The sequence below is a fragment of the Vidua chalybeata genome, chromosome 8 (assembly GCF_026979565.1).
Source record: "Vidua chalybeata isolate OUT-0048 chromosome 8, bVidCha1 merged haplotype, whole genome shotgun sequence".
NCBI classification, from domain to species: Eukaryota; Metazoa; Chordata; class Aves; order Passeriformes; family Viduidae; genus Vidua; species Vidua chalybeata.
Genome location: NC_071537.1, coordinates 17,200,460 through 17,222,624, shown reverse-complemented (window position 1 = coordinate 17,222,624; position 22,165 = coordinate 17,200,460). Strand labels below are relative to the sequence as shown.

At 40.5% G+C, this 22,165-nt stretch overlaps 1 protein-coding gene across 4 annotated transcripts; it reads left to right on the top strand.

Moving 5' to 3' along the window:
• Positions 1 to 704: 704 nt before the first annotated feature.
• STAMBPL1 (STAM binding protein like 1) lies at positions 705 to 22,092 on the top strand. Of its 4 annotated transcripts, none has more exons than XM_053949033.1 (11): positions 705 to 904; positions 11,800 to 11,993; positions 12,866 to 13,083; positions 14,459 to 14,534; positions 15,726 to 15,821; positions 16,434 to 16,788; positions 17,361 to 17,443; positions 18,371 to 18,508; positions 19,139 to 19,251; positions 20,768 to 20,867; positions 21,786 to 22,092. In XM_053949033.1, the coding sequence occupies exons 2-11, from the start codon at positions 11,910 to 11,912 to the stop codon at positions 21,840 to 21,842; spliced, it is 1,320 nt and encodes a 439-aa protein (XP_053805008.1). In that variant the 5' UTR covers positions 705 to 904; positions 11,800 to 11,909; the 3' UTR covers positions 21,843 to 22,092. The 4 variants fall into 4 exon arrangements, with proteins under 4 accessions (XP_053805008.1, XP_053805007.1, XP_053805010.1 ...); XM_053949032.1 differs by having other exon boundaries at positions 17,361 to 17,485; XM_053949035.1 differs by lacking the exons at positions 20,768 to 20,867; positions 21,786 to 22,092 and adding an exon at positions 18,975 to 19,038 and having other exon boundaries at positions 17,361 to 17,485; positions 19,139 to 19,217.
• Positions 22,093 to 22,165: the final 73 nt, after the last annotated feature.

Below are 22,165 nucleotides of genomic sequence, written 5' to 3'. Positions count from 1 at the left end.
GGGGTGCAGGAAATGCATCAATATGATCAATACCTGCCAAGAAAGTTGAGCAGAATGACAAGAAGGCCATCCAAACTTATCGCGGAGTGAATAACTGCTGCATTGGCTGAACATTCCCAGCAGAGATCTAGGCCAGCTAAGAGCACTGCCCTGCCTCCTCAGAAACCCAGCCTACCTCCTCTGCTTTAGAGGAGGAAGGCCCTCCTGTCCAGCATGCCTCTTTCCAGGTACAACAGCCCCACGTTGGCAACCACACCTTCAGTTAATTTACGACCTTTTCTTCCTTACCCACAGCTTTCTCCACAACGGTGCTAACATTGCTTCCCCTCAGTTAGCCCTTCCCAAAGTTCAGGAGAGTCCAGGTGAGGTGTGCATACCCTCCGGTACCCAAGCAAATAAAGACTGACTTAATGATGGCCGGGCTGACAGCGGAACCGTGGGAAATGCGGAGGGGACACATCCCAGGTGCGCACGGACCATGCTGCAACCCCAGCACCTTCTGCCCCGGCCTGGCGCCACCCACGCACGGCACCTGCCGCTGCCCTCGCCCCCGGAGCTGCGGGGCTGCAGCGGCGGCCGGACCCCGCAGCGCAGAGCGGGACGCGGCCCCGCCGCTCGCCCGGCGCGGCGCAGGCTCCTCCCTTCGCCCCGCACCGTGACACGGCCCGGCTGCGGCGGCGCAGGGCGCTCGGTCCCCGCCGCCACCTGCCCGCCCGGGGCCGCTCCCGCGCAGGGCGCCCGGGGCTCCGCGTCCCGGCGGGGCGAGGCGAGGCGAGACGGGAGGAGGAAGAAGAGAACGAGAAGCAGGAGGAGGCCCAGGCCGCCCCGGCGCTCCCGCCTTCCCCCCGTCCGCGCTTTGTCCACGGCAGCGGCCGCGCCGCCGCTCGCACGGATGCGAGACCCGGTAAGCAGCATCGCCCTTCCCGCTGCGGGCAGCGCGGAGCCGCGGGGCGCTGCCTCCCGCCTCCATCCGCTGCTCTGCGCCAGCGGCCCCTGCGGGCAGAGCGAGCAGGGGCCGGTACCCCTTCCGGGGCCGTGGCGGCGGACGCCGGGACCGGCTCCATCCGCTCCCCGGCCCGGCCAGCGTCCCGTCCCCGCCCGCCCCGGGGTCAGGTGCGGCGACCTGCGGAGGCCTCTCGGAAGCAGCCCGGCTCCGGGCAGGGCGGAACTCCGGGCGGGAGCGGCCCCGGGCGGGAGCGGCCCCGGGCGGGAGCGGCGGGGCCGGGGAGCAGCGTGGGCAGTGCGGTGGCACCGGGGGCTGGGCGGGGGGCGGCGGGCAGCGAGCCCGGCCGGCTGAACCTGCTGACTTCGCTGCGTCTACGCAAAGAGCTGGTGGCAGCGTGGTGGGGAGTCCGGAATGTGGCCGTGTGCCAGAGACAAATCAAACTGATAACAATATTCTGGTTTTAAATGATTTCCATATATATGTGAAAGATGATCATCGGAACAGAAAGTGAAAGATTCTAAACCAGTAGAAATTGTGGCTGCTGAGCATCTGTAACTCTCTGATGAGCTTTTTCTCTTCATGTACTTGGTCTTGTAGCTGCCTCCTTTTGACCTCTGTAGGATCTCAGGTGTCCTTCTGAAGCGCACTGAGGAATGTACCTCGCTCTTGCACATGCTGCCCGGTTTCAGAAGGATGCCAAAAAATCTCTTCTGGGGGAATTCCTCTTGATGTGGAATTATTTGTGTTTAATATGTACATGGTTCTGAATGCTCTGAGAAGTCATGGGCAGGAAAACCCCCACCTTCTACTGAGAATGGGAAGTAGTGAGAATATGAGATCTTGGATACACTGTGCTTCCCAGGACATTCATTCCCCAGGTGAAAACCAGCTTTGAGAAAGTTCTGCCTTCACAGAAGTGAGGTTGCTCCTCATTGCAGGCTTAAGTGGATTACTATCCAAAACTGTAGTTAGCATATATTGATTACTTGCCTTAGACAACCAAGTCCTAGAAAATAAGATACAGACCCAGAACTACATTGACTATTCCCAGGAGAATGGAGCCCAAGTTCGTTGTTGTGAGTGCTGCTCAGGCAATATACTCTGAAACAGATTAGTTTTCTCACCTACTAAATACATTGTGGCTGGTATATTGCATGTCTAAGTGCTAAATGTTTGGATAACTAAACCATAGGACAGTGTTTACAAGTCTGGAGTTTCACAGATCACAGGATACTGTAGGACTGCAGGAAGCATTCATCCCAAATTCTGTATAATTCTGTGGGTACCAATTTCATAGCTGGGGGTCCTTGTGTGGGTATGTGTGTACAGTATTTTAAATGGCTGTAAGTGCAGGGGGGTATTTCGTAGCATTATGTTTAAAAATTGTTTTGATCAATCCTGCAGTCATTTCTATTACTTGATACTGCGCTGCAGACGCTGTGAAGGCATTTCTTGTGTGGGTTTCTTTATGTGCATTAAACATGCTGAAGGTTAGGCCTTCAGGCTTTTCCTGGAAGTTAATCACCAAGATCAGGAAGAGTATAGCTCTAGGTGAGGGATGTTGTAAAATCTACAGCTGCTGAGGGAATGGCAAGGTGACTTGTGCATGAAGGCACTGAACAAATACTGTATAAAGGTCTCTGTTTTCTGGACATGTATGTATAATGATTTTTCCTGGTTTTATCAGACTCCTGAAATTTTATTTCTGCACAGAAGGTTACACTTCCAGTTTGTGTTCTGAAAATTAGTTTGCTGCCATGTAAAGGAAGTCTTTGTCTATACAATTTTAATAAAATTAAAACATTTAGATTGTCATGCCAGGAAACATATTTTCTGGTCATGCTTTCCATTTTTAATCGAAGTATCACTCCATGAGAGAAAATGATCTTGCTTGTGCAGTTCCTGAACAATCCATGTGCAGTGGCTTAATACTGTTGTTGCAAAGAAATTCCTATTATAAAAATCCAGCCTTTTCAATCTTGCCCAGCTGCTGATGCCTCTCAGAAGTGCTGTGAATCAGGCAGCTCCTCAGACACAACCTGCTGCCTACCACTTCCTACTGGCAGCTCTGGATGAGTCACAGCTCAGCACACAACATATGGAATTGCGTTATGGAAGCTGTGGGCTCTCCACATAATCAACGTAGGAAGTATCTTCCTCTTTTAGCATCTCTGAACCTTTAGCATCTCTGAACCACTGTCAAAAAGCCTTCAGAGACATCTACGGCTCTGTGTTGATATAAAAAGGAGCTTGTATAGGCTGCAAAGATCAATGGGCTCATCCTGAGGGGAAAAGCAAATAATATGAAAGGCTCAAAGGTAGACTGTGCATAGCTTCACTGGGATGAAGCTGTTGGCCTGCAGGGGTACAAAATATTAACCAGAACCATAGTGCTCGGCTTTGATAGTCTGGATAATTCAGCTGACTGTCAAGCAGCCCTGTGAGCTGACTGTGTTACAGCCAGTGCTGCTATAAAACATGTGCTTACCACTGTCAATCTTAGAAACTTAAGTAAGAGAAATTAAATATTGTATCTATCCAAGTAGGACAAGCAGTCTAAAGCTCACAGAATTCTTCTCATAGAGCCAGACATTCATCTTGTTTTTCCTGGGTTGTTCTTTGCTCATAGCATGTTACACCCTGAATCATCTAGAATAGGGGAGAAGGTCAAAGATTCCCTTACAAAATCAGCTGTGTTATTTTAATATAAACATTGTACAGTAGAATCATGCCAGATTGGTATTGTTCATACTGAATGGTAGTTGTTCATACTGATTGATCACACTTCATCCTCTAGGTAATCTCACTATCCATTTCTTACCTGACCTTTCCTTACTTAACCATTTGTGTACAAAACAGTCAGAATCCTTTGAACTAATGCCTCAAATTATTTTTCCTAAATTTGAGGCAAAAAAAAAACCAAGCTTCATTCTTTATAGACACTTTAATAGGCTTCAAATAAACTGTGAATTTGTTTGTCAGAAATGTCAAATAAATTTGGCTCGCCTTTATTTTGTCCCCTATATTTTGAGCTATAGAAAGTAAGACAGCATAAAAATTTGTCATGTGATAGAAACAAAAATTGATTGTTGCAACCAGTTAGTCACTCTATCAACAAGTGTCCTTGTTAGGTGCTATGGAGTCTGAAAGTGTTCTAAAATTAGGCAGGATATATTTTGCCAGAAAAAAATAATTGCATTTTATAGGAAGAACCAGAAGATTCTTAACCCCTCTAGCCTAGTGGGACCTTGCTCCTGAGAGAAATAGGGATACAGACAGAAAAAATCTGTGAAACTTAAGGCTTTGCAAGGAATCATGCTTTCTTTGATTCTTGGAAGTCTATGAAGTTGCAGACCTCTGTGCTGGTTTTAACCTCTCATTTGTTTCCCTTAGCAACACAGCTTCTTGCCTTCATGGTGGAAGTTAGTTTTATTGCTGATGTAATGGACTGCAAATATCTCCTTTTTTTCGGTATTTCAGTAGAATCATCAAAGAACAAGCTGTGTACAACCAGCTCTTTCTTGTACTTCTGTCCTCTCCCTCTTCTGTACTTCCATGGTTATTGTGCCCTGGTGCAATTTTCTTGGGGGATTGTTGTGGATATCCCAAGGGAAGGAAATAGCACTGTTTTTCTACACCATGTCTAGAACATCCTTTTAGTGGGTCACTGGAAAGATGCTGTTCTGTGTTGCATAAGTATATTTCACTGACTGCCTAAGAAAGATTTCTAAATCCCAGACATTCTACCATGGTTGATATTTATCCATTATGTTAAAAATGCTTTTTTGCTAAAACTGAACTGTGTCACTAAAGAAAGGAGGGGGAGGAGTGATTGTGTTTTGTTTTAATATAAGAATCCACAAGAGAAAGAACTGTCAATTCACGAATGCACGTTTGAATGTTTAGTATTTCCAGTCAATTTTTGAGAACTTTCTCTTAAAAGTCACAATATTGTTGTAGACAGAACTTGTTAATAAATGTGGTAGTGACCCGTCATCTATGTGTACAGCTCAGACACATAGGGTTGTGTTGTAGTAACACAACCATACTAGATGTTGATTTCAAAACAGCCTGCATAAAAAAGAATGAGAAAATAGTTGACAGTCAGAGGTCTCCTCTGTGCTTTGAAGCAATAGGAGAGAGAAGCCTGTAGGCTCTGCATTCACATACTCTGTGAAGTCAGGTTCTTGCACGTGCCATGCTGGACATTATCTGCATATTGTAGTGGTTTATCAGAGTCTTAGCAGAACTAATAGCAATCTAATTCTATTAACGTACTTCTTCATGCACTAATGTTTGTATCTGTGCCAAGAGGAATGCTGTCCTTAGAAAACAGGTAGTCAATGATATTCAAATAACTACGCTGACTAATTGCAGTAGTCCAAATATTTGCAGAACAACTATAACAGTCTTCAGACAGTTAATTCAGACTCCATTTTGAAGTGGGAAAACAGACCCTTGTGTCACCCATTCTTTTTTCAGATGAAAATAAAGCTCAGTTTCGTGATGCAAGGTACATACAGCACTGAGTGGCCTAAGCATAAGCAAGGCTTGGGTTTGGCAGTCCCTGTGCATGGAGGACCTTCCCTGCCCGTGATTTCTCCCTCTCAGGGCCCAAGCAGGTGAAGGTGCTACTGTCAATCCTCCACTGACACAGTTTGCACAGAGGCCTCTGGGCAGTGTGCTGGGGCATGGGAGGCACTTCACCAGTGAGAAAGAGGAAATGTTCTTGACCCACTTCTAGGAGAGATGGTTGTATAGCTCAGCAGCTGCTTCTGGGAGTTAGTGGTGCTTGGGAGATGGTCTTGGAACTGCTGTTTCAATGGAGCTGTGGAGCTAAGGAGCACTGTCAAACTATGAACTGTTACTGAGATGGGCTTTTCTGGAGCTGAGCTTAGTAGTAGCTGTAAAGAGCAACTTCTCCGTTGAAAGGCACAGGGTTTTCAGGAACTGGCTCCCCGCAGTGATTCCTTTAATTGAAAGGCCATTCTGTTGAGTTTTGTTGATTGGGTATTTCCTGTTCACAAGAGAATCGTCTTGCCATGACATTCAGCGCTTTGTTGGGGTTTTTTCCAGAAGAGACTGCTTACTATACCAGCTGAATCACTTGCTGTGATGATGAATGCTTGTTACAAAAAGCATGTTGACAGATGAACGTGCTGTTTCTTTTTGGAGAGAACCAACAGAAGGCAGTTTGCTATTTAGGCTGGTATTTGGCATATTTATATATCAAACCTAAGTGTGTGTGTATAAATAATCATGTGCTGTGCCAATACATGGCCTGGTATTTCAAAAATAGCTGAATGAGATAGGTGCCTGTATTTCTAACCTGATTTTCACCAAATACACTTGAGTATCCACTTCCAAGTACAGAATTTTAAGTATCTGCTTCATGGGTGACTTATTGGAATGGTCCTTTAACTTCATCTGGCAGTCACTGGTGTGACCTATTTCAAGTTTGCTGAGACAACTTAGTTCCATTATGGGTAATTGAAAGGTGTTATTTGCATTTGCTAATTTGGCTATTTTAATGAGGACTGACCTCCTTATGGTTTGAGATGCATCTTTATTCTAGGATTCTGTAATCATCACACTTCCTAGTATAGTAACATGAAGTATGATTGTGTTAACTTCTCATGGTAATATTAAAGGAAGCTTTTTTCTTGCCATGGGATGGCTGCAGAACAGTTCTCTCAAGAACAGATTCAAAAAGTAGAACTATACTACATTTTAGCTTCTATATTAGCAAATATTTCTAGATATACTTTAAGAATCCTGATCCCAGTGGAGTGAAGTGAATGATTTTGGTAGAAACCTCATCTAGGATTTACATTCCACAAAAATATCAGACAAAAGGATGAGTATTTCTGGAATAATCCACCATTAAAAATATTCAGAGAATAAATCATTGCATAGATTATTTTTAACCTAATCTTTGAATGAAGAAAGTGCTTTGGAAAATTTTGCCAGTGATCTTTTTAACAAAGATTTTTTTCATAAGGCAAATAATCAAAATATTGATAAATGTTACAGACAGCAGTAGAGTCCGTGTTATGATTAATTCCCTTGAAATTTAAAAATGTGTTACAAAGAGGAAACTAATGTTACAAAGTAACTAATGTTACAAAAGAAAAACTATAACTAATTTTATGGAAGTTACTCAGTTACTTGTTTAAAAATCCAAAAAGCTCATTCAACATTTCTTGTAAACTCTTGAGAAGGAGCAACATTGCTCGTTCAACCTCTTGTAAAGAACTGAAGCCTCCAGACGATGACAAGGAGTAGAAATTCAATGCTAGCACTCTGCAGTCGGTTTCTGGGAGGTCCTGACACCCTGAGCTTCTCTTTGTGTCCTCTCTGAAGAGCTGGAGCAGCGCAGCTCCTGTTGGGGTGCCACAGTCCCTGTGGGCATCCTTGGGCAGAGCATGGTCCTGCTTGGTGTCCCTGGCCTGGCTGGGACAGTCATCTCCCGGAGCCAGGTTCTGTCAGGGAAGGACATTTCAGGGTTTGTCCCAGCAAGGCAGGGAGACCCGCTCCTCGCGCCGGGCTGCGCCCTGGCTGCGCTGCAGGCATTGCAAACACCGCTGTGCGGCTCCAACCGCGCTGCAGCCGCGCTGTGCAGCCGTGTGTGTCACCTCTGTCACAGCGCGCTTCTGTAACCGGGAAAGCCCATGTGTGTCACCTCTGTCACAGCGCGCTTCTGTAACCGGGAAAGCCCATGTGTGTCACCTCTGTCACAGCGCGCTTCTGTAACCGGGAAAGCCCATGTGTGTCACCTCTGTCACAGCGCGCTTCTGTAACCGGGAAAGCCCATGTGTGTCACCTCTGTCACAGCGCGCTTCTGTAACCGGGAAAGTCAGCAGGCCGTGCCTGTCGCGCTCTGAGCACAGCCAGGCTGCCTCGTCTGGCCACATCCAGCCAGCCTGGCAAGTGTTTGAAATGCCAGCGTGCAGCAAAGCGTCAGGGCGTTGGAGAATTTGTGGTGAATTGTGATCGTGCAGCTCTCAGAAGGGTTTGTTTGTGCATGCATTCCCCGAGCTTCTCACACCACCTCTGTCTCATGAGCCTGCTCCTGAGGTACTTGATATGCTTATTCTGTCTCCATGTACTACTCTTGGCATATACTTTCACTTAAAATTGCTCTCTCTGCTTTTCACTTCCCTGGTGCTTGGTACCATGCTTGTTAGCCTGAACAGAAGGAATCACTTTCAATGCCATTTGAAATGCTGTTTTTCTCAGTTTGCTCTGTTTTCTTGTGGCTGAATGGCTTTGATTTAATAAATCTGGATTTTTCAAGGATTAATACACATGATAATAAGATGGGACATATGGGAAAACAAATGCTTTTTGAGGAGGAAATGGGATTTGATGAGTAGTGCTATTCCCAATGAAATCAAGTTCCTTAACCATTGAATTGATGTTAGATTATTATTATTATCTGGTAATGACTATCAGAAAGCTCTTAATTAGAAAAAAAACTTAATTTGAATGCTAAAATCCTGGCATTTCTCCTCAAACAAACATTACCTAAGTCCATGTAAGTTAACTGGAATGCCTGAAATAGTGAAGTAGAAAAAATGCATCTTCACTCTCAGAATTTTGAGCACTTTAGAGTATAATAGATTAAGACAGCTCCAAGCTAGCATTGGTATTTATCCCCTGTGGTTGAGGTTGGAGTGTAGTTCACTGTATTAGTAAAGTATTTTGTATATTTGAGTGTAATTAGTTTCAGCTATACAGAGAGATTTGGTGTTTGAATTTATTTGAATTGCCAGAACTGGGCAATTTTTGTAGGAACTATACAAACTCTTAGGGTGCCCTTTCAGAGCCAGCTCATACCAATCTAGGACAGCACTGCCTCAGAAAGTGACAAACCTCTCTGCTTTGCTGGCTTCGTGGTTCTGCCTGCTCCTTTGCATTTTGAGTTTGAGAAGGAAGTAAAAGTCCATTTAATTTTAATTTGGATCAGCTACAACTTGCCTTGAAGTCAGTGGAGGCAGCAAAGTGAGAGTCCAGAGAAGGATGGTGAGGGTGAGGGGAGCCCCTCGGCAGTGCCGTGCCCTTCGAGCGGCTGAAGGTGAGTGTGAGGCTGTGCCGTGAGGAGCATTATGCACAGAGGCGTTCCAGGCAGCTGGCAGACATGCCTCTGGTGGTGGTTTTAGTAAAGCTTAACTCTCAGCATTTTAATCATTCATAATTCTGCCAGTGCGTCCATGTGTTAAGGATAATATATGGGAGTGCAGTCATAAGTCAGCCCACATTCTTTATAGGAGTTCTTTTTCCTTAAGTTACACTGCCAGCTGCAATAGTGAATATATTGGAAATCTTAGATGACATTTTTGTAAAAGGGATACAAATTCATCTTAGTATTTCTTCCTTATTTACAGTGTCTCGTTTTTTAGTGTGTTCCTGAAACTACATTTTAAAAGCCAGTTTCTTCTTTTATTTGCAGACATTCTTCTGCTAAACTCTTGCACTGTGATATGTCTTACGTTTTTTGCAGAGTTTCTTCATCTTTTCCAGGCTCTGACACAATTTTGAGGAAGTGCGAGTTTCTGCTATTACCAGATGTCTCCTCTTTAAAATACCTGGTATTACACTTTAAAAAATTATATTAACTAATGCTTCTTTAGTTTAAAGTTCACTGAATTATGCTTATAACTTTAATATTAGAGTAAGTCAAGAAATATTTGCAAGTAAAGGGTTCCATGATGTCTTCCTGTGGCATTTCCAAAGAGATTTTGATGGGGGAACACCATTGGCCTCTTTAACAAAGACCTCTTTGGGAGTGCTGGCCCCAAAAAAACAAACCATACCCCTTATTAGTGGCTCTTGTGTTTGCCACTTGCTGCAGTAACTTTTTTGCACTTACCTAGCAGCTAGATTGAAAGGTCTCCAAGGAGTGGTAACAGCTGAAAGCATTTGATCCATATTCCATGTCTTCAGTGGGAAGCATCTCATGAGCCTGGTCCTAAATGTCCATTTCCTCTCTAGGCTTTGCAGAAGGACTGTTAAGGGAGAAAGCCTTGAAAAGCAGAATGAAAAACTGCTACAGAAAAGCTTTTTTGCCAGAAGCTACTAAATTAAATACGAAATTGGAGAGAAATACATTTCTGCACCTTTACTTTTGAACAATTTTTTTTTATATACATGAGTGACTAGAACATTTTGCAGTTTGCTATACTTGGATGCATACATACTTTAGACCAAATCCATTCTTCCATTCAAGTATTTTAGCTGTCCCAGATGCTTCTAGGGGAAATAAAATTAACAATTCACAAGTGGTGGGTAAGTGAATGGATAAATATTTATAAAATATATGCTTTTTACATCTTTTTTTTGTTTGGCAGGTTGGTTTGGTTTTTGTTCGAGTTCCACAAAGCATATGAATGCAGAGTCTCTCACTGAAGATTTTATTTTTGCTTAGAATCTGGGCTGCAAATTACACTGGGCAAGCTTTTAGTTCTCTCCTTTCACAGCCTTCCACATCTACAGTGCTTCAGTGAAGAAGGGTTTTGGGTGGAACAAGCCCTAAAGCAGAATGTTTCTTGGAGTAGGCTAAAGCAAAAATATTTCCTTATCATTGTCCCATGGGGCCTTTCTACAGTTTGTGAATAGGCAATGAATAGGCTCTCCTGCCAAGGTGATAATTTACACCAGAGCTCCATGTCCATAAAATTAAATGGTTTGGAGAACTATTTTTATTAGCACTGCAACCACAACTAAGGTTGTTTTCTCAGATGTATAAGTCTTGCTTATATTTTTTGGTTACAAATTGTGCAAGCAGTTTGAATACCTTAATTAGCAAAACCTCTTGAAAATGAATTGCAATAATGGTTAAAATTAAGGACTGATCTAATAGATGATATTGCTCTTTGGAAGAAAAATGAGGAAAAAAATCAATACTTGAGAAATACAGCCATCTGAAAACACATTAGGGTTGTTTTCTTCAACCCAGAGTCCTCTGGCCTCTGGAGAGAGGTGTGCTGGGAAAATATCTTTGCTGAACCCACTCTATGCTTTTACAAAATCATGCATGTTTACATATTTTTGCAACATTTTTTACATGTTTATTGCAACATATAAAGCGCCTTTGACATGCAAGATCAAATCTGTTTAGACTGAGCACACCAAAGTGAAAAAACACGTTAGAAACTTAATTTTCACATTTCCTGTGTAATTTGAGTATTTCATTCCTTTTTCAGAGTTGGGTTTTCTTGTTTTGGTTTAGTTTCCTTTTGAGGGTTTTTTTTTTTTTTGATGACCACAACATCTACATTTTTTCTCTTAAGTTCAAAGCTGTGCAAGGAGGAATTTTTGTTAGTTGACCCATCAGAGTTGATTGTATTTTGAGTTTTGAAATCAGCAAGCTGTGCAGGTAGAACACATGGTGTTGGAAGTTTTTTTCTTTCTGCTTTATATTACTGATACAAATTTGTATATAAAGTTTTATTTCTCATAGTCTTAGCAGAAAATAAAGATACCAGATTCATATTTTTATAAATATGTTTGTAAACATATGCTCAAGGAAGTACAGATTCTGTAATAAGTCCTCAAACTTCTGTGTTTTTCACTTAATACTTGAAATTTAGGGGGTTTTTAAGTTGCTATAAAAGTTGTAAAATTAATATATTGTGTTCAAATATGCTGAAATAACCTTAGTACAGGTCAACTAGTCCACAACTGCACTCTAAGCCATTATGCATTCCCAATTTAAATTCTAGACATCTGGTAAGTCTTAAATTATTATTAAATGTGTAAGTACTGTGCCACCAAAGTAAGAGTGGGTGCTGGCATGCAAACTTACATGACATTTGAATATATTTCTAATCTGAATGACTTATTTTTTCCAGCACATGACCACAATCAACATATCTATATTCCAGTTTCCTTTGGGCTATTAAACCCTGAGACATCTGGTGGCAAATATTGAGCTCAGGATTGATACTGCCCTTTTTGTCAGATGGAGACTTTGGAGGAAAAGAGCAATCTCCTTGGTTTACAGGCAGACAACAGCATGGAGCAACCGTTCACTGTCAGCTCATTGGTATGTATTACAGAAGAATGTTTCAGTGACTGAGCAACTTCTCTTTCAATTAGGAAAAATTTCAAAAGAGCTGTTTAGCAGTGGTGTCTCTCAGCCCCATGGGTCTCTTCCTGCATGCTGCCTGACAGTTTTGTTGGAATTTATTATATTTCTGTATGTGTGATTTATGGGGTGTCAGCGACCAGATTTTTAAGAAGTTGAAATGAGCGTTTTGAATAGAAAGAGTAAAAAATTTCACCAAAGTAAGAGGAAACAACCTGCAGTAGCCATTTATTTATTTATTACCAGGAAGGTAATGACCATAATAAGCAGCTATGGTTCTTCTTCAGTAATTAGTTCGAACTTCTTAGTCTTTAACTGCCTCATTTAAAACTGGAAATGAAGATTTGAAATGAACTGTTGACTGACCAGAGGAGCTTATTGCTCTTTGTTTCCTGAGCTATTTCTAGAAGTCAAATGCTGTCGTGTAATAGGAGTCTGAGTATTCAGCACATCCATCAAATTATTTCAGTAATTTAAGACAGAACCTTGTAGAATTCATGTGTGGGATTTTTTTAAGAGGACACACTTTATACTGCCTTTGATAATTTCTACAGCAATTTACTTAATTTTTTTCCCCTCCAGGTGTTTTCCTAATTTTATCTTTTTTTGTTGTTGTTTTTGGAGGGAATAAGATCACTTTTCTTTTTGATCACAATTTACTTGCAATTGAGAAATATGTTGGAATGTTTCGACTGTGGCTAGAGGTGGGGAAACCAATGCCTATTTTCAGAAAAGACTAGCTGAATATTTCCCTTGAGCTTCTTGACTGGGACCACTTACTGGAAGTGAAACGGAATATTCTCTTCGCTAATGAGACTGTTCTTTTTCAGAAAAAGCTGGTAGCTATTCCTGACCACACAGACATCTCTGTGACCCCAGAGGAGAGAGTACGTGCCTTAAGCAAGCTTGGTAGCAATATCACAATCAATGAGGACATCACTCCCCGGCGCTACTTCCGATCTGGAGTGGAGATGGAGCGAATGGCGTCGGTGTACATGGAGGAGGGAAACCTGGAGAACGCTTTTGTGTTTTATAACAAGTTCATAACGTAAGAAAGCAGTTGTAGCCATTACAGCTTATAATTCTGAGTAAACTGAAATGGAGAGCTGCACCGAGAACCCCTTTAGATAAGGAGAAATTTGTTTAATGTGTTCCTGCAGAACAGATTTGTTCTCTGGAGATATTTTACCCTGAGCGTGGGCTTTGTTAAAACCCTACCACCTTTTCATGTGGTTGTCCTATCCATGTGTGAACTGCCAGGCATGAATTAATCTAACATACAGAGGTTTAAGTTTACTCTGCCAGGCCATACCATGAACACTGTTGCCCCCAGATTATTCTTTACATGTCAGCATGTTGGTTAAACACAATTTTTGACTTTAAAAGCAATGTTTAAGTAAAATTTCTAAGCCTTTAGTAGTTATGTCCTATGAGCATCTGCTGATCTTAAGGATGGTAGTATTGCACAATACTTAAAAAGCATGAGAAAAGGGTTTTCTTGCATCCATTTTACTTTATTCCCCCAAAAGGATTAAGTATAATTTATTGTTTCTTACAGGAATAAATGCAAAATCTACAATGTATGTTCATGATTATTCTCCTTACCACAAAAGAACAAATCTGGCCAGCTTTCATTACAACTCTCAAAATAGACAGCTGAAAAATATATCACTGGCAGATTTAAACTTTTAACCTAGCTAGTTTTGCTGTAGGATTGATTGGTTTGTTTTATTACTTCGGAAAGGTTTGGGGTTTTTTTAATGTGCATATTTTAAATTTTTTTGTAAAGGAAACATCCCTCCTCCCTCCTTATTTTCCTCATACTTTGAAAACTAGACCAAACCTTTCTTAGCCCACCTGTTTTCAAATGTATCTATCTCTTTTATAAAAAGAGGGTCTGGAGGTGAATATTGTGCAAATTACTGAAAGAATGATAGCAGCTGTACATTACAAACTCTTTGCAGCTGAGTATTGCCATAGTTTATCTGTGCAGCTTGGTCTGGTAAAAATACCTGCTTTAGTGATAGTCAGTGTATCATTCTTGTCTTCCATTGGAGAGTCAGCATTTTGGCTAAGAACAGATAAAGAGAGTAGAAATAGGATTTACTAGCACTGACTAGAGTGGAGGGTGTTTTTGAGGGATATTTTTAGATGCTGGCTGCTAGCTAGGCCTTTTTTTTAACCTAACCCAGTACTAATGGAAACCAAAATATATCAGATGTGGAAAATAATCTCCTGTCCTTATCCTGTGTGTCCCATACAGGTCCATACCATAATATGTTAGTTTAAACATGTGTATAGAGCCCTGGTCCAAGTCATCTGGAATTCAGTGTTTAACAGTTATGTGAAACTGATTTTTCTGCCAACATGAAAGCTATTGTGGGTATTCTTCTGACTAAACACATGCATGTTTAATTTTCTAGGTTGTTTGTAGAAAAGCTGCCCAGTCACCGAGACTATCACCAATGTGCAGTACCAGAAAAACAAGATATTATTAAGGTAGGGTTATGGTTTCCTGGTATTTATGAAATATTTTACTCAGAACCTCTTCATTTTTCCCAGCACATATAAGCGACAGCTTCTTTTTCCCCAGAGCACCCATAGCAGCCATCGCAGCTTCAATTTCTGATACTTTTCTCCACTACTCATACATGTTTTATTTTGGAAATTAAATTATTGATCTAAAACGTGAATGAGAATGGTCTCAGTAAGGTGGTAGGTTGTTGGGAGCCCAGGTACATCTATTTCTGAAAGCTTGCATATTAAAAATGCACATGTTAACAGTACTTAGTTTGATTCTGGTTCCAGTTATGTGAATGGATAATGGTCCAAACCGACTATTGCAAACAGAAGGAGAAATGTGTGGCATTACTGATGCCTGTGCAGTATTTGCTTACTCTGCTAAATAAGTAAAGTATATATTTTCTTTCTTTATCACCAAATATATATTTGCTTCATTTTTACCAGATTTTTTTCCTCCTCTTCCATACAAAATAGTTTTACTGTTGGTTTTTTCCCCTCTAGAAAATAAATCCTAAATAAATTTTAAGTATAGTCTTATACTGAAGTTAAAACAGCTAGAACTGCCCAGTGAGAATTGCTAGTAGGACCATGTCTCTTGCTCCACGCCCCCATGTTTGCTTGCTTTCTCTACTGTTAAACTGAATGTTTTACTCAAAACCAAAACAATTAATGCCAGAGTTTTGCCAGAGTGGTCCACTAGGAGAACATCCCTTGGAAATGAGCATTTTCAAACATATTTCTGACTGGGAAGTTTCAGAGAAAAATGCAAGGATTCTACCCGAAACTCTCTAAGTTGGCCTTGGCATTTTTTTATGATTTATGCCTACAACAAAAACATTAGTCATCACACACCTATTAAGCAAGACAGAGATAACAGACTCCTAGTAAAAGGGCTAATCTTTGCTTGAGATAAGAAGCAGCCATGTCACATGTTTCACTAGTGTAAATCAATATATTTATTGAAACCAATGTATTATAGAAGTTTCATAAACTGATGATATAGTGTGTATTTTCCTCTTTTGCTTTTTTTTTTCCTGTGAGAAGAGCAGGTTTTTTCTGTTTTGTATTTTTTAAAAATCTGTCTTACAGATGAGTATGTTTTCCAGGTGGCTCTTTTAAAAAGTGAAAAATAAACTTATTTATCTTTTTCCCCATCCTACCTCAAAGAAATTGAAGGAGGTTGCATTTCCACGGACAGACGAATTGAAAAGAGATCTTTTAAAAAAATATAACTTAGAATATCAAGAATACATGCAACACAAAGTAAGTTTTATATGATTATTAAATGTTGACATGAATATTTTTCTGTCATATAAAAATTAAAAATTAAGCAGTAAAATGCCAGTTTTATGAGAACCTAATAATTTCCCGAGCTACTTAGGAATGACTTTTCATTTCTTCTTCAGAATCAGCTGGTCGTTTAAAAATAAGTAATGCAAATGTGCAAATGTGCTGCCATATTTACTTAATAAGTGTCTACAAAGATCCAAATAAGTTTTTGGTATGCCCTGAATCTGACTTATAAAGAAAATGAAATTGATACTCATGTCAATAAGTGGAAAAGATTCCTTGGCTCCAAATGTGCTCTAATTTGAATTGAGATTGAAGCTACTGAAAACAGGATCTGTAACCCAAAAACTTGTCTTGGAAAAAGCATCCAAGAAACATCTTTTTTGTTCCATCCATCAGTGCTATGTTTTCCATCCTACCTTTGGGGATATAGTTGTATTTTCCAGTTCAGTAACCAGGTTCCAAGAGTTCCTTTTTAATGACAGGATTTTATGCTTTTATTGAACTGTTAGATTGCTCCTTTCCTGCCATTTGTCGTAGCATTTTTGGTGTTCTGAGAATGTCACTATGTTGTGTATGTTTCAGAACAAATGTAAAACTGAATTTCTGAAGAAATTGGAGCACCAAAAGCTAATAGAGGCAGAGAAGAAACGAATTGCACATATGCGGCAGCAGCAGCTCGAGTCGGAGCAGTTTCAGTTCTTTGAGGATCAACTTAAGAAGCAAGAACTAGCTCGAGATCAGAAAATCAAAGAGAGTGTGGTTATGTCTGAACAGATAGATGGAAGTATGCTGTCTTGTATTTCTGTACCAGAGAACAGTTCCTTATCTGCAGCGCTGCTGGAGAAAAAAGAGAGGCGCGGCAACTCTGGCTGTGCTGGACATTCGCCGCCAGTGGAACGGGTCTTAAAGCCAGCAGCTACTCTAAGTGCTGTTCAGAGTAAGTGCAGATATTTCTTTTATCCCCTGTTTTATTTTATCTACCTGCATATGTCTTTATTCACTGTGAGGCTGCCCATACTGAAATAACCATGAACAGGTTTGTGCAAATACAACAGTTCCTTGTAGTTTCTTCATTTTAAGAGGGAGTTGCACAGTTTCACATTTTCCAGTTGAGTACCAATGGATGGATATAGAGATTGAGATTTAGTGTTCCTGTGAAATGAAGTCTGAATCTTGCCATGGGCTTCAAGGGAAGAGAAACAGAACCTGCAGTGGTTCCACCTGGAAAACCCTGGCCTGGGAGAAGGTGGCAGCTCACTGTCACCTCAGGGACAGGCTAATGAGCATATCTTATGGCTTGTTGACTTCAATTTAGATGAAGTGCTTGTCCTGTAGATTAATTCTCATTAGAAGTCTATGATGTGGTAAGTATAATTATTCCACTTGTAGTAATATAGTATAATATACTGTGTGTATTTCCTTATTTTAGGGATCTTCATTGTGTTAGCTGTAAATGCCTTTTTATCTCTCTTTCTCTCTTTTTTCTTTTTTTTTTTTATTCCTGGTTAGCTCAATTGGCCGAAGCACTCAGAGGTGTCATTTTGCCCAGGGATCTCTGTCACAAATTTCTGCTGCTGGCAGAGGCAAATACAGTAAGAGGAATAGAGACATGTGGAATTCTCTGTGGAAAACTGGTACAGTTTAACCCTCACATTTGTATGGGGAAGACATACTTGATGGTGCTGTAATATCCTGTGATGTATTGATTTCAGAGCAAAAGCAGATATAAATGGTTAGCCTTCCATGTAATGAATTCATATTATAACTTGAGTGGTCATTTCAGTACTGTGGGCTTGTTTTATTGGGGAAACATCTGCTCAAAGTACACTGCTATTGTTGTAAAGCCTAGCAAGTCTTTCAGCATGCTGTACAATACAGGCTTTTTCAAGTACTTTCTCTGGCATTCATCTAAGGTAAGTGAGGTTTAGTTACAGGACAATGAAATATAAAGACTGCCAGAATCCACTGGAGTCATCAAATTAATAATGGCACAACAGAACAGAAATCTCCCCATCAGGCTGTAGAACATCTGATTTTTTTTTTTTCTCTTTGACCTAGATAACATTTAATGTCCTTTGAGAGCAGGGAAAGATGTCACGGCTGATGCTGACATGAAGAATTTTAAAGATGATCCCAAGTGTATTTGAACTGCATGAAGGGAAAGAACAGCAGTATTAGTCCTGTTCCAAGTTTCACAGAAAATCATGATAGTTTTCTCAAAACTCTTTTATGTGTTTTTAATTATTTTAAAGGACAGGCTTTTCACACTGATCTCTGAGAATAGTTCAATACAACAGTCTTGTGTTGTGACTAATACTACCCTGCATGCTTTCATGATAAAATGCTAAGGCATATTTTTAGGTACAGTATGTTGGTGAGCTGCACTGGAATCAGTGGAGCTGGAATCAGTGGAGCTATACTGCTTTGTTTTAGCTAATAGAATGATATCTTTCAGATTTTGATTCAGCATTTATTCCTTAGGCACTCTGTACCACCCTAAGTCAATGTTTGTTTTGCAGACTCATAATGAATTTACTATTACACATGTAATAGTGCCAAAGCAAACTGCAGGACCAGACTACTGTGACATGGAGAATGTGGAAGAATTATTTGGTATTCAGGATCAGTATGATCTCCTCACTTTGGGTTGGATCCATGTACGTATGACTTATAGATTCTGCTTTTCCTGTGTTGGCTCTACATACTATGTGGGAAAAAAAACCACAAATAAAAAAAAACAACTGGAGTAATACAAATTTGCTTACTGAATTCAAATTGTAGTGACGTAAATAAGCACTCTTGTTCTCCACAGAGAACTCCTTAATGCAGTTGAGGCATCCTGTTGACACAATGGGCCTACTTTTGCTGGTGCAACTTACTTGTGCTGATTTGGGAGTATTTTATTACTTTCTAATGCCATATTCAAAAGTCAGGGAGGGGTATACTGTGTTGTTTAAACTTTATATTAATTTTTCTCTTAGGGATTTTGGACAATTAAGTAATTTCCATTTGTCTTGTGCTTCTTCATTCCACTCTTCTACCCCATGATCAGAAAATTGCTTGTATATCTGATTGTGAACGTGCCTCCATGAATCTGATCCTGAAAAGCCTTCTTTTCTCCAGGTTGAACACTGTAGAACAATATAGACCCTGGGCTAAGAAGAACTTTAGAAACCAGCCTGGGGAAGTACTGATGCTTTCACTTGTAACAAATTATTTTTCCTTATGTTGACCTTGACCTGTAAGAAATATTTCATGATGTTGAGTTTTGCCTTTCTTTTTTGTAGACACATCCAACACAAACTGCATTCTTATCCAGTGTTGATCTTCATACTCATTGCTCTTATCAACTTATGTTGCCAGAGGCCATTGCAATTGTTTGTTCACCAAAGCATAATGAGTAAGTTCAGATTTTTTTAAGTAATATTTTGGTATTTTTCCCTGCTTCTTGTCATAGAATCTGATCAAATGCAAAGGCTACATGTCAACTCATATGAAGGGCATGAACACTGTGTTGTGACTTTGTTTTCTATAAGTTGCCTAGACTTGCATTTCAGTCAGTCTCTGTGCACAGCATTGTTTCTGGCTTCTCTCTCCTTCCCCCTTAAAACCCAGGTTTTAAATTTTATATTTTTTTTGTATATTCTGCTCAAGAAAGTAATAATTACAGGCACTATTCTTTTGGAGTACTCATTGCCAATGCCCTACCACAGATCTATCTTCATTCTGTCTGCTTAAGAATGTGGAGGGAGGTTAGGCTTATTTCTGTAGAATGATATGAAAATTGCAGTTTGCAAAGCAGAAGGGTAAAAGTCACTTTTTTTGATAAGAAGGATCTATTTTTGTATTTTGTAAGTTACAAACTATGTATCTGGAAAAAACTAGAATAGTACAAATATTAAAGTGAAGGTTTGTAATGGAACAGGTTTCCCAGAGATGTCATGAAGTCTACATCCATGGAGATATGCAAAACCTGACTGGACATGGTCCTAGCAACCTGCTCAAGGTGATTCTGCCAGAGCAGGGGGACTGGACCAGACAGTCTTCAGAAGTTCTTTCCAAGCTCAACAAATCTGTGATTCTCCTTTGGTGTGCCTGGCATTTCAGGTTGCCAGGGCTAACTCCATTGTTTAGAATGTGCATGTCTTCAGCCTTTCCTTTTGGCCTTCTGCCTCAGTAGAGTGAATCCTGTCCTGGTTGCCTAACTTCCTAAATGAGCCCTTCAGATTACAGAGCTGTGAACACAGATTGAGAGGCAAGGGCACAAGCACTAGCATTTCTAACCCTGAGCATGCCTGCATACCTTTCCAAATTTCTGCTCTTACAAGCCTCTCTCCCAGATGCTGATACCCTGCAATCGACTCTAACCTGTAACATTTGTATTGTCAGGTGCTGCCCTGTGGTTAATAGGTCCTCTTTACAGAAGGATGGCTCTGTAAGGTTTTATTCAATACCTAAAGAGTTGCAGCAGTGCATTTTCTAATGCTTTGTGTTACCTGATTACCTAAAAGAGTGGGGAGGATGTACTCCTACTAGTCATTTACACAGCTGGTTTAAAGGCTGTTTTTAACTTGCCCTGGGTGAAATGCAATCCAGAACACATAAGTTTCTGGTTTGCATCTGTTCCTGTGTGAACTGGCCTTATCCTTCAGTGGCCTAACCTGCCTAACAGGAGCAGCACCAGTACTGTGATCCCTTTTCTCCCCTTCCCCTCATCATCTCTTCCATTACAGGAATACAACTCCCCTTGATTTAAAATACCTTTAAAAACCCAACTCAGCTGGAGCTCCTGTGTATTGAAGGTCACCAAGCACCTTTCTGTTGTCCTTCTTTTAAGCTAAGCAATTTGTATGTGAAACCTTGGACGTGTACTATGGGAGCAGTGTGTAACAGGAGTTTCCTGTTCTGCTTTTTAGCACTGGCATCTTCAGACTGACTAATGCTGGCATGCTAGAAGTTTCTGCTTGTAAAAAGAAAGGATTCCATCCACATACAAAGGACCCTAGGTTATTTAATGTAAGTATATAATTCAACTAAGTTTTTACTATTCCAACTCCTAACCATGGTTCTGCTGCAAACAGAAACTTGAGATTATATTTCTTAATAATTTTCCCCCTGTTTTACTAATTCATTACCCTTAGTTCACTGACCAAGGTAGGCATCAGGAGACTACTTAAGCAGTCATTAGAACCATGTTACAAGCTGCCATTCAAGTGGTGGTTAACCAGAGGTAGTTACTATCAGTCACCACTTTTACCTGCTTTCAGAAGGAGAAAAAAATACATTTTCAAATGGGATTTATTCTTGAGCTCTTCAGTTTTTAAGCAATGAATCAGTTCATCTCTCCAGTTTTAGTGCCCCAACAAAACATTCCAGCTGCTTTAAATTGCAGCTATAAGTAGGTTAAGTCCTATTTCCTTCATTGCCAAAAGTTTGCCTTGGTTTCTCTAAGCATTTCTCTGTAACTGCTGTATCTTTTGATGTTTCAGTAGCATAATGGTGCATGTATGGCTGGGCAGAACTGTCTTCCAGCTAACACTGGCATTTCTGATAAGAGCCTTTACCTTTGAGTATTAAGGGTTTGGGTTTTTTCAACGGGGTTCACTTCAAATACAGAAGCATCTCCTATAGCTCAAAATAAAATGGTCCAATACAGAGAAGTCATGCTGAGAGACCTTGGAAATTACTGTGTTGTCAGGCTCTCTGAATGTCAGCATTAGTCCTCAAAAGGAGAGGTCAGAGTTTTTTGTTTTGTTTTGTTCTTTCATCACTGAGTGTAGGGATAATTAAAAGGTAGTCCAACTCTGAAAAGCGTTAAGATTTTTTGTTCCATGTAGGCTCTTTTCAGTGAACTTTTACAGATGTAGTTCATGGATGAAGTTACTGGGTGTTTTACTGAGATTTCTGAGAGTAATGGGTTGACTTCTTCTGCAGCCATGTACCCATGTGGTTGGGAAAGACATAAAGATAATCGTGCTGGATCTGAGGTGATACGGATGAACCACATCAATGTACTCTACAAAAGGCCAAAAGAAAAAAAAGGATTCCTGTTTTTTCCTACATTTTCAGAAATTACTTTTATATTTATACATTTTAGATTGAATGGTTTGATATTTATTGCTCTAGCTTGTTTTGAAGTTATTTTGTTGCTCTGTCAAGATGGAGTTCAGTGGCATTAACCCTAAATCTGTAAACAAATTTCACCCATAAAATACAACAATAAAATGAACTTCAAACTACAGTAACTGTGTTAAAATAAGTAATGTTTCTTTTGTCACTTTTTCCCATTTACTGCCTTCTGAGAATTAGGTATT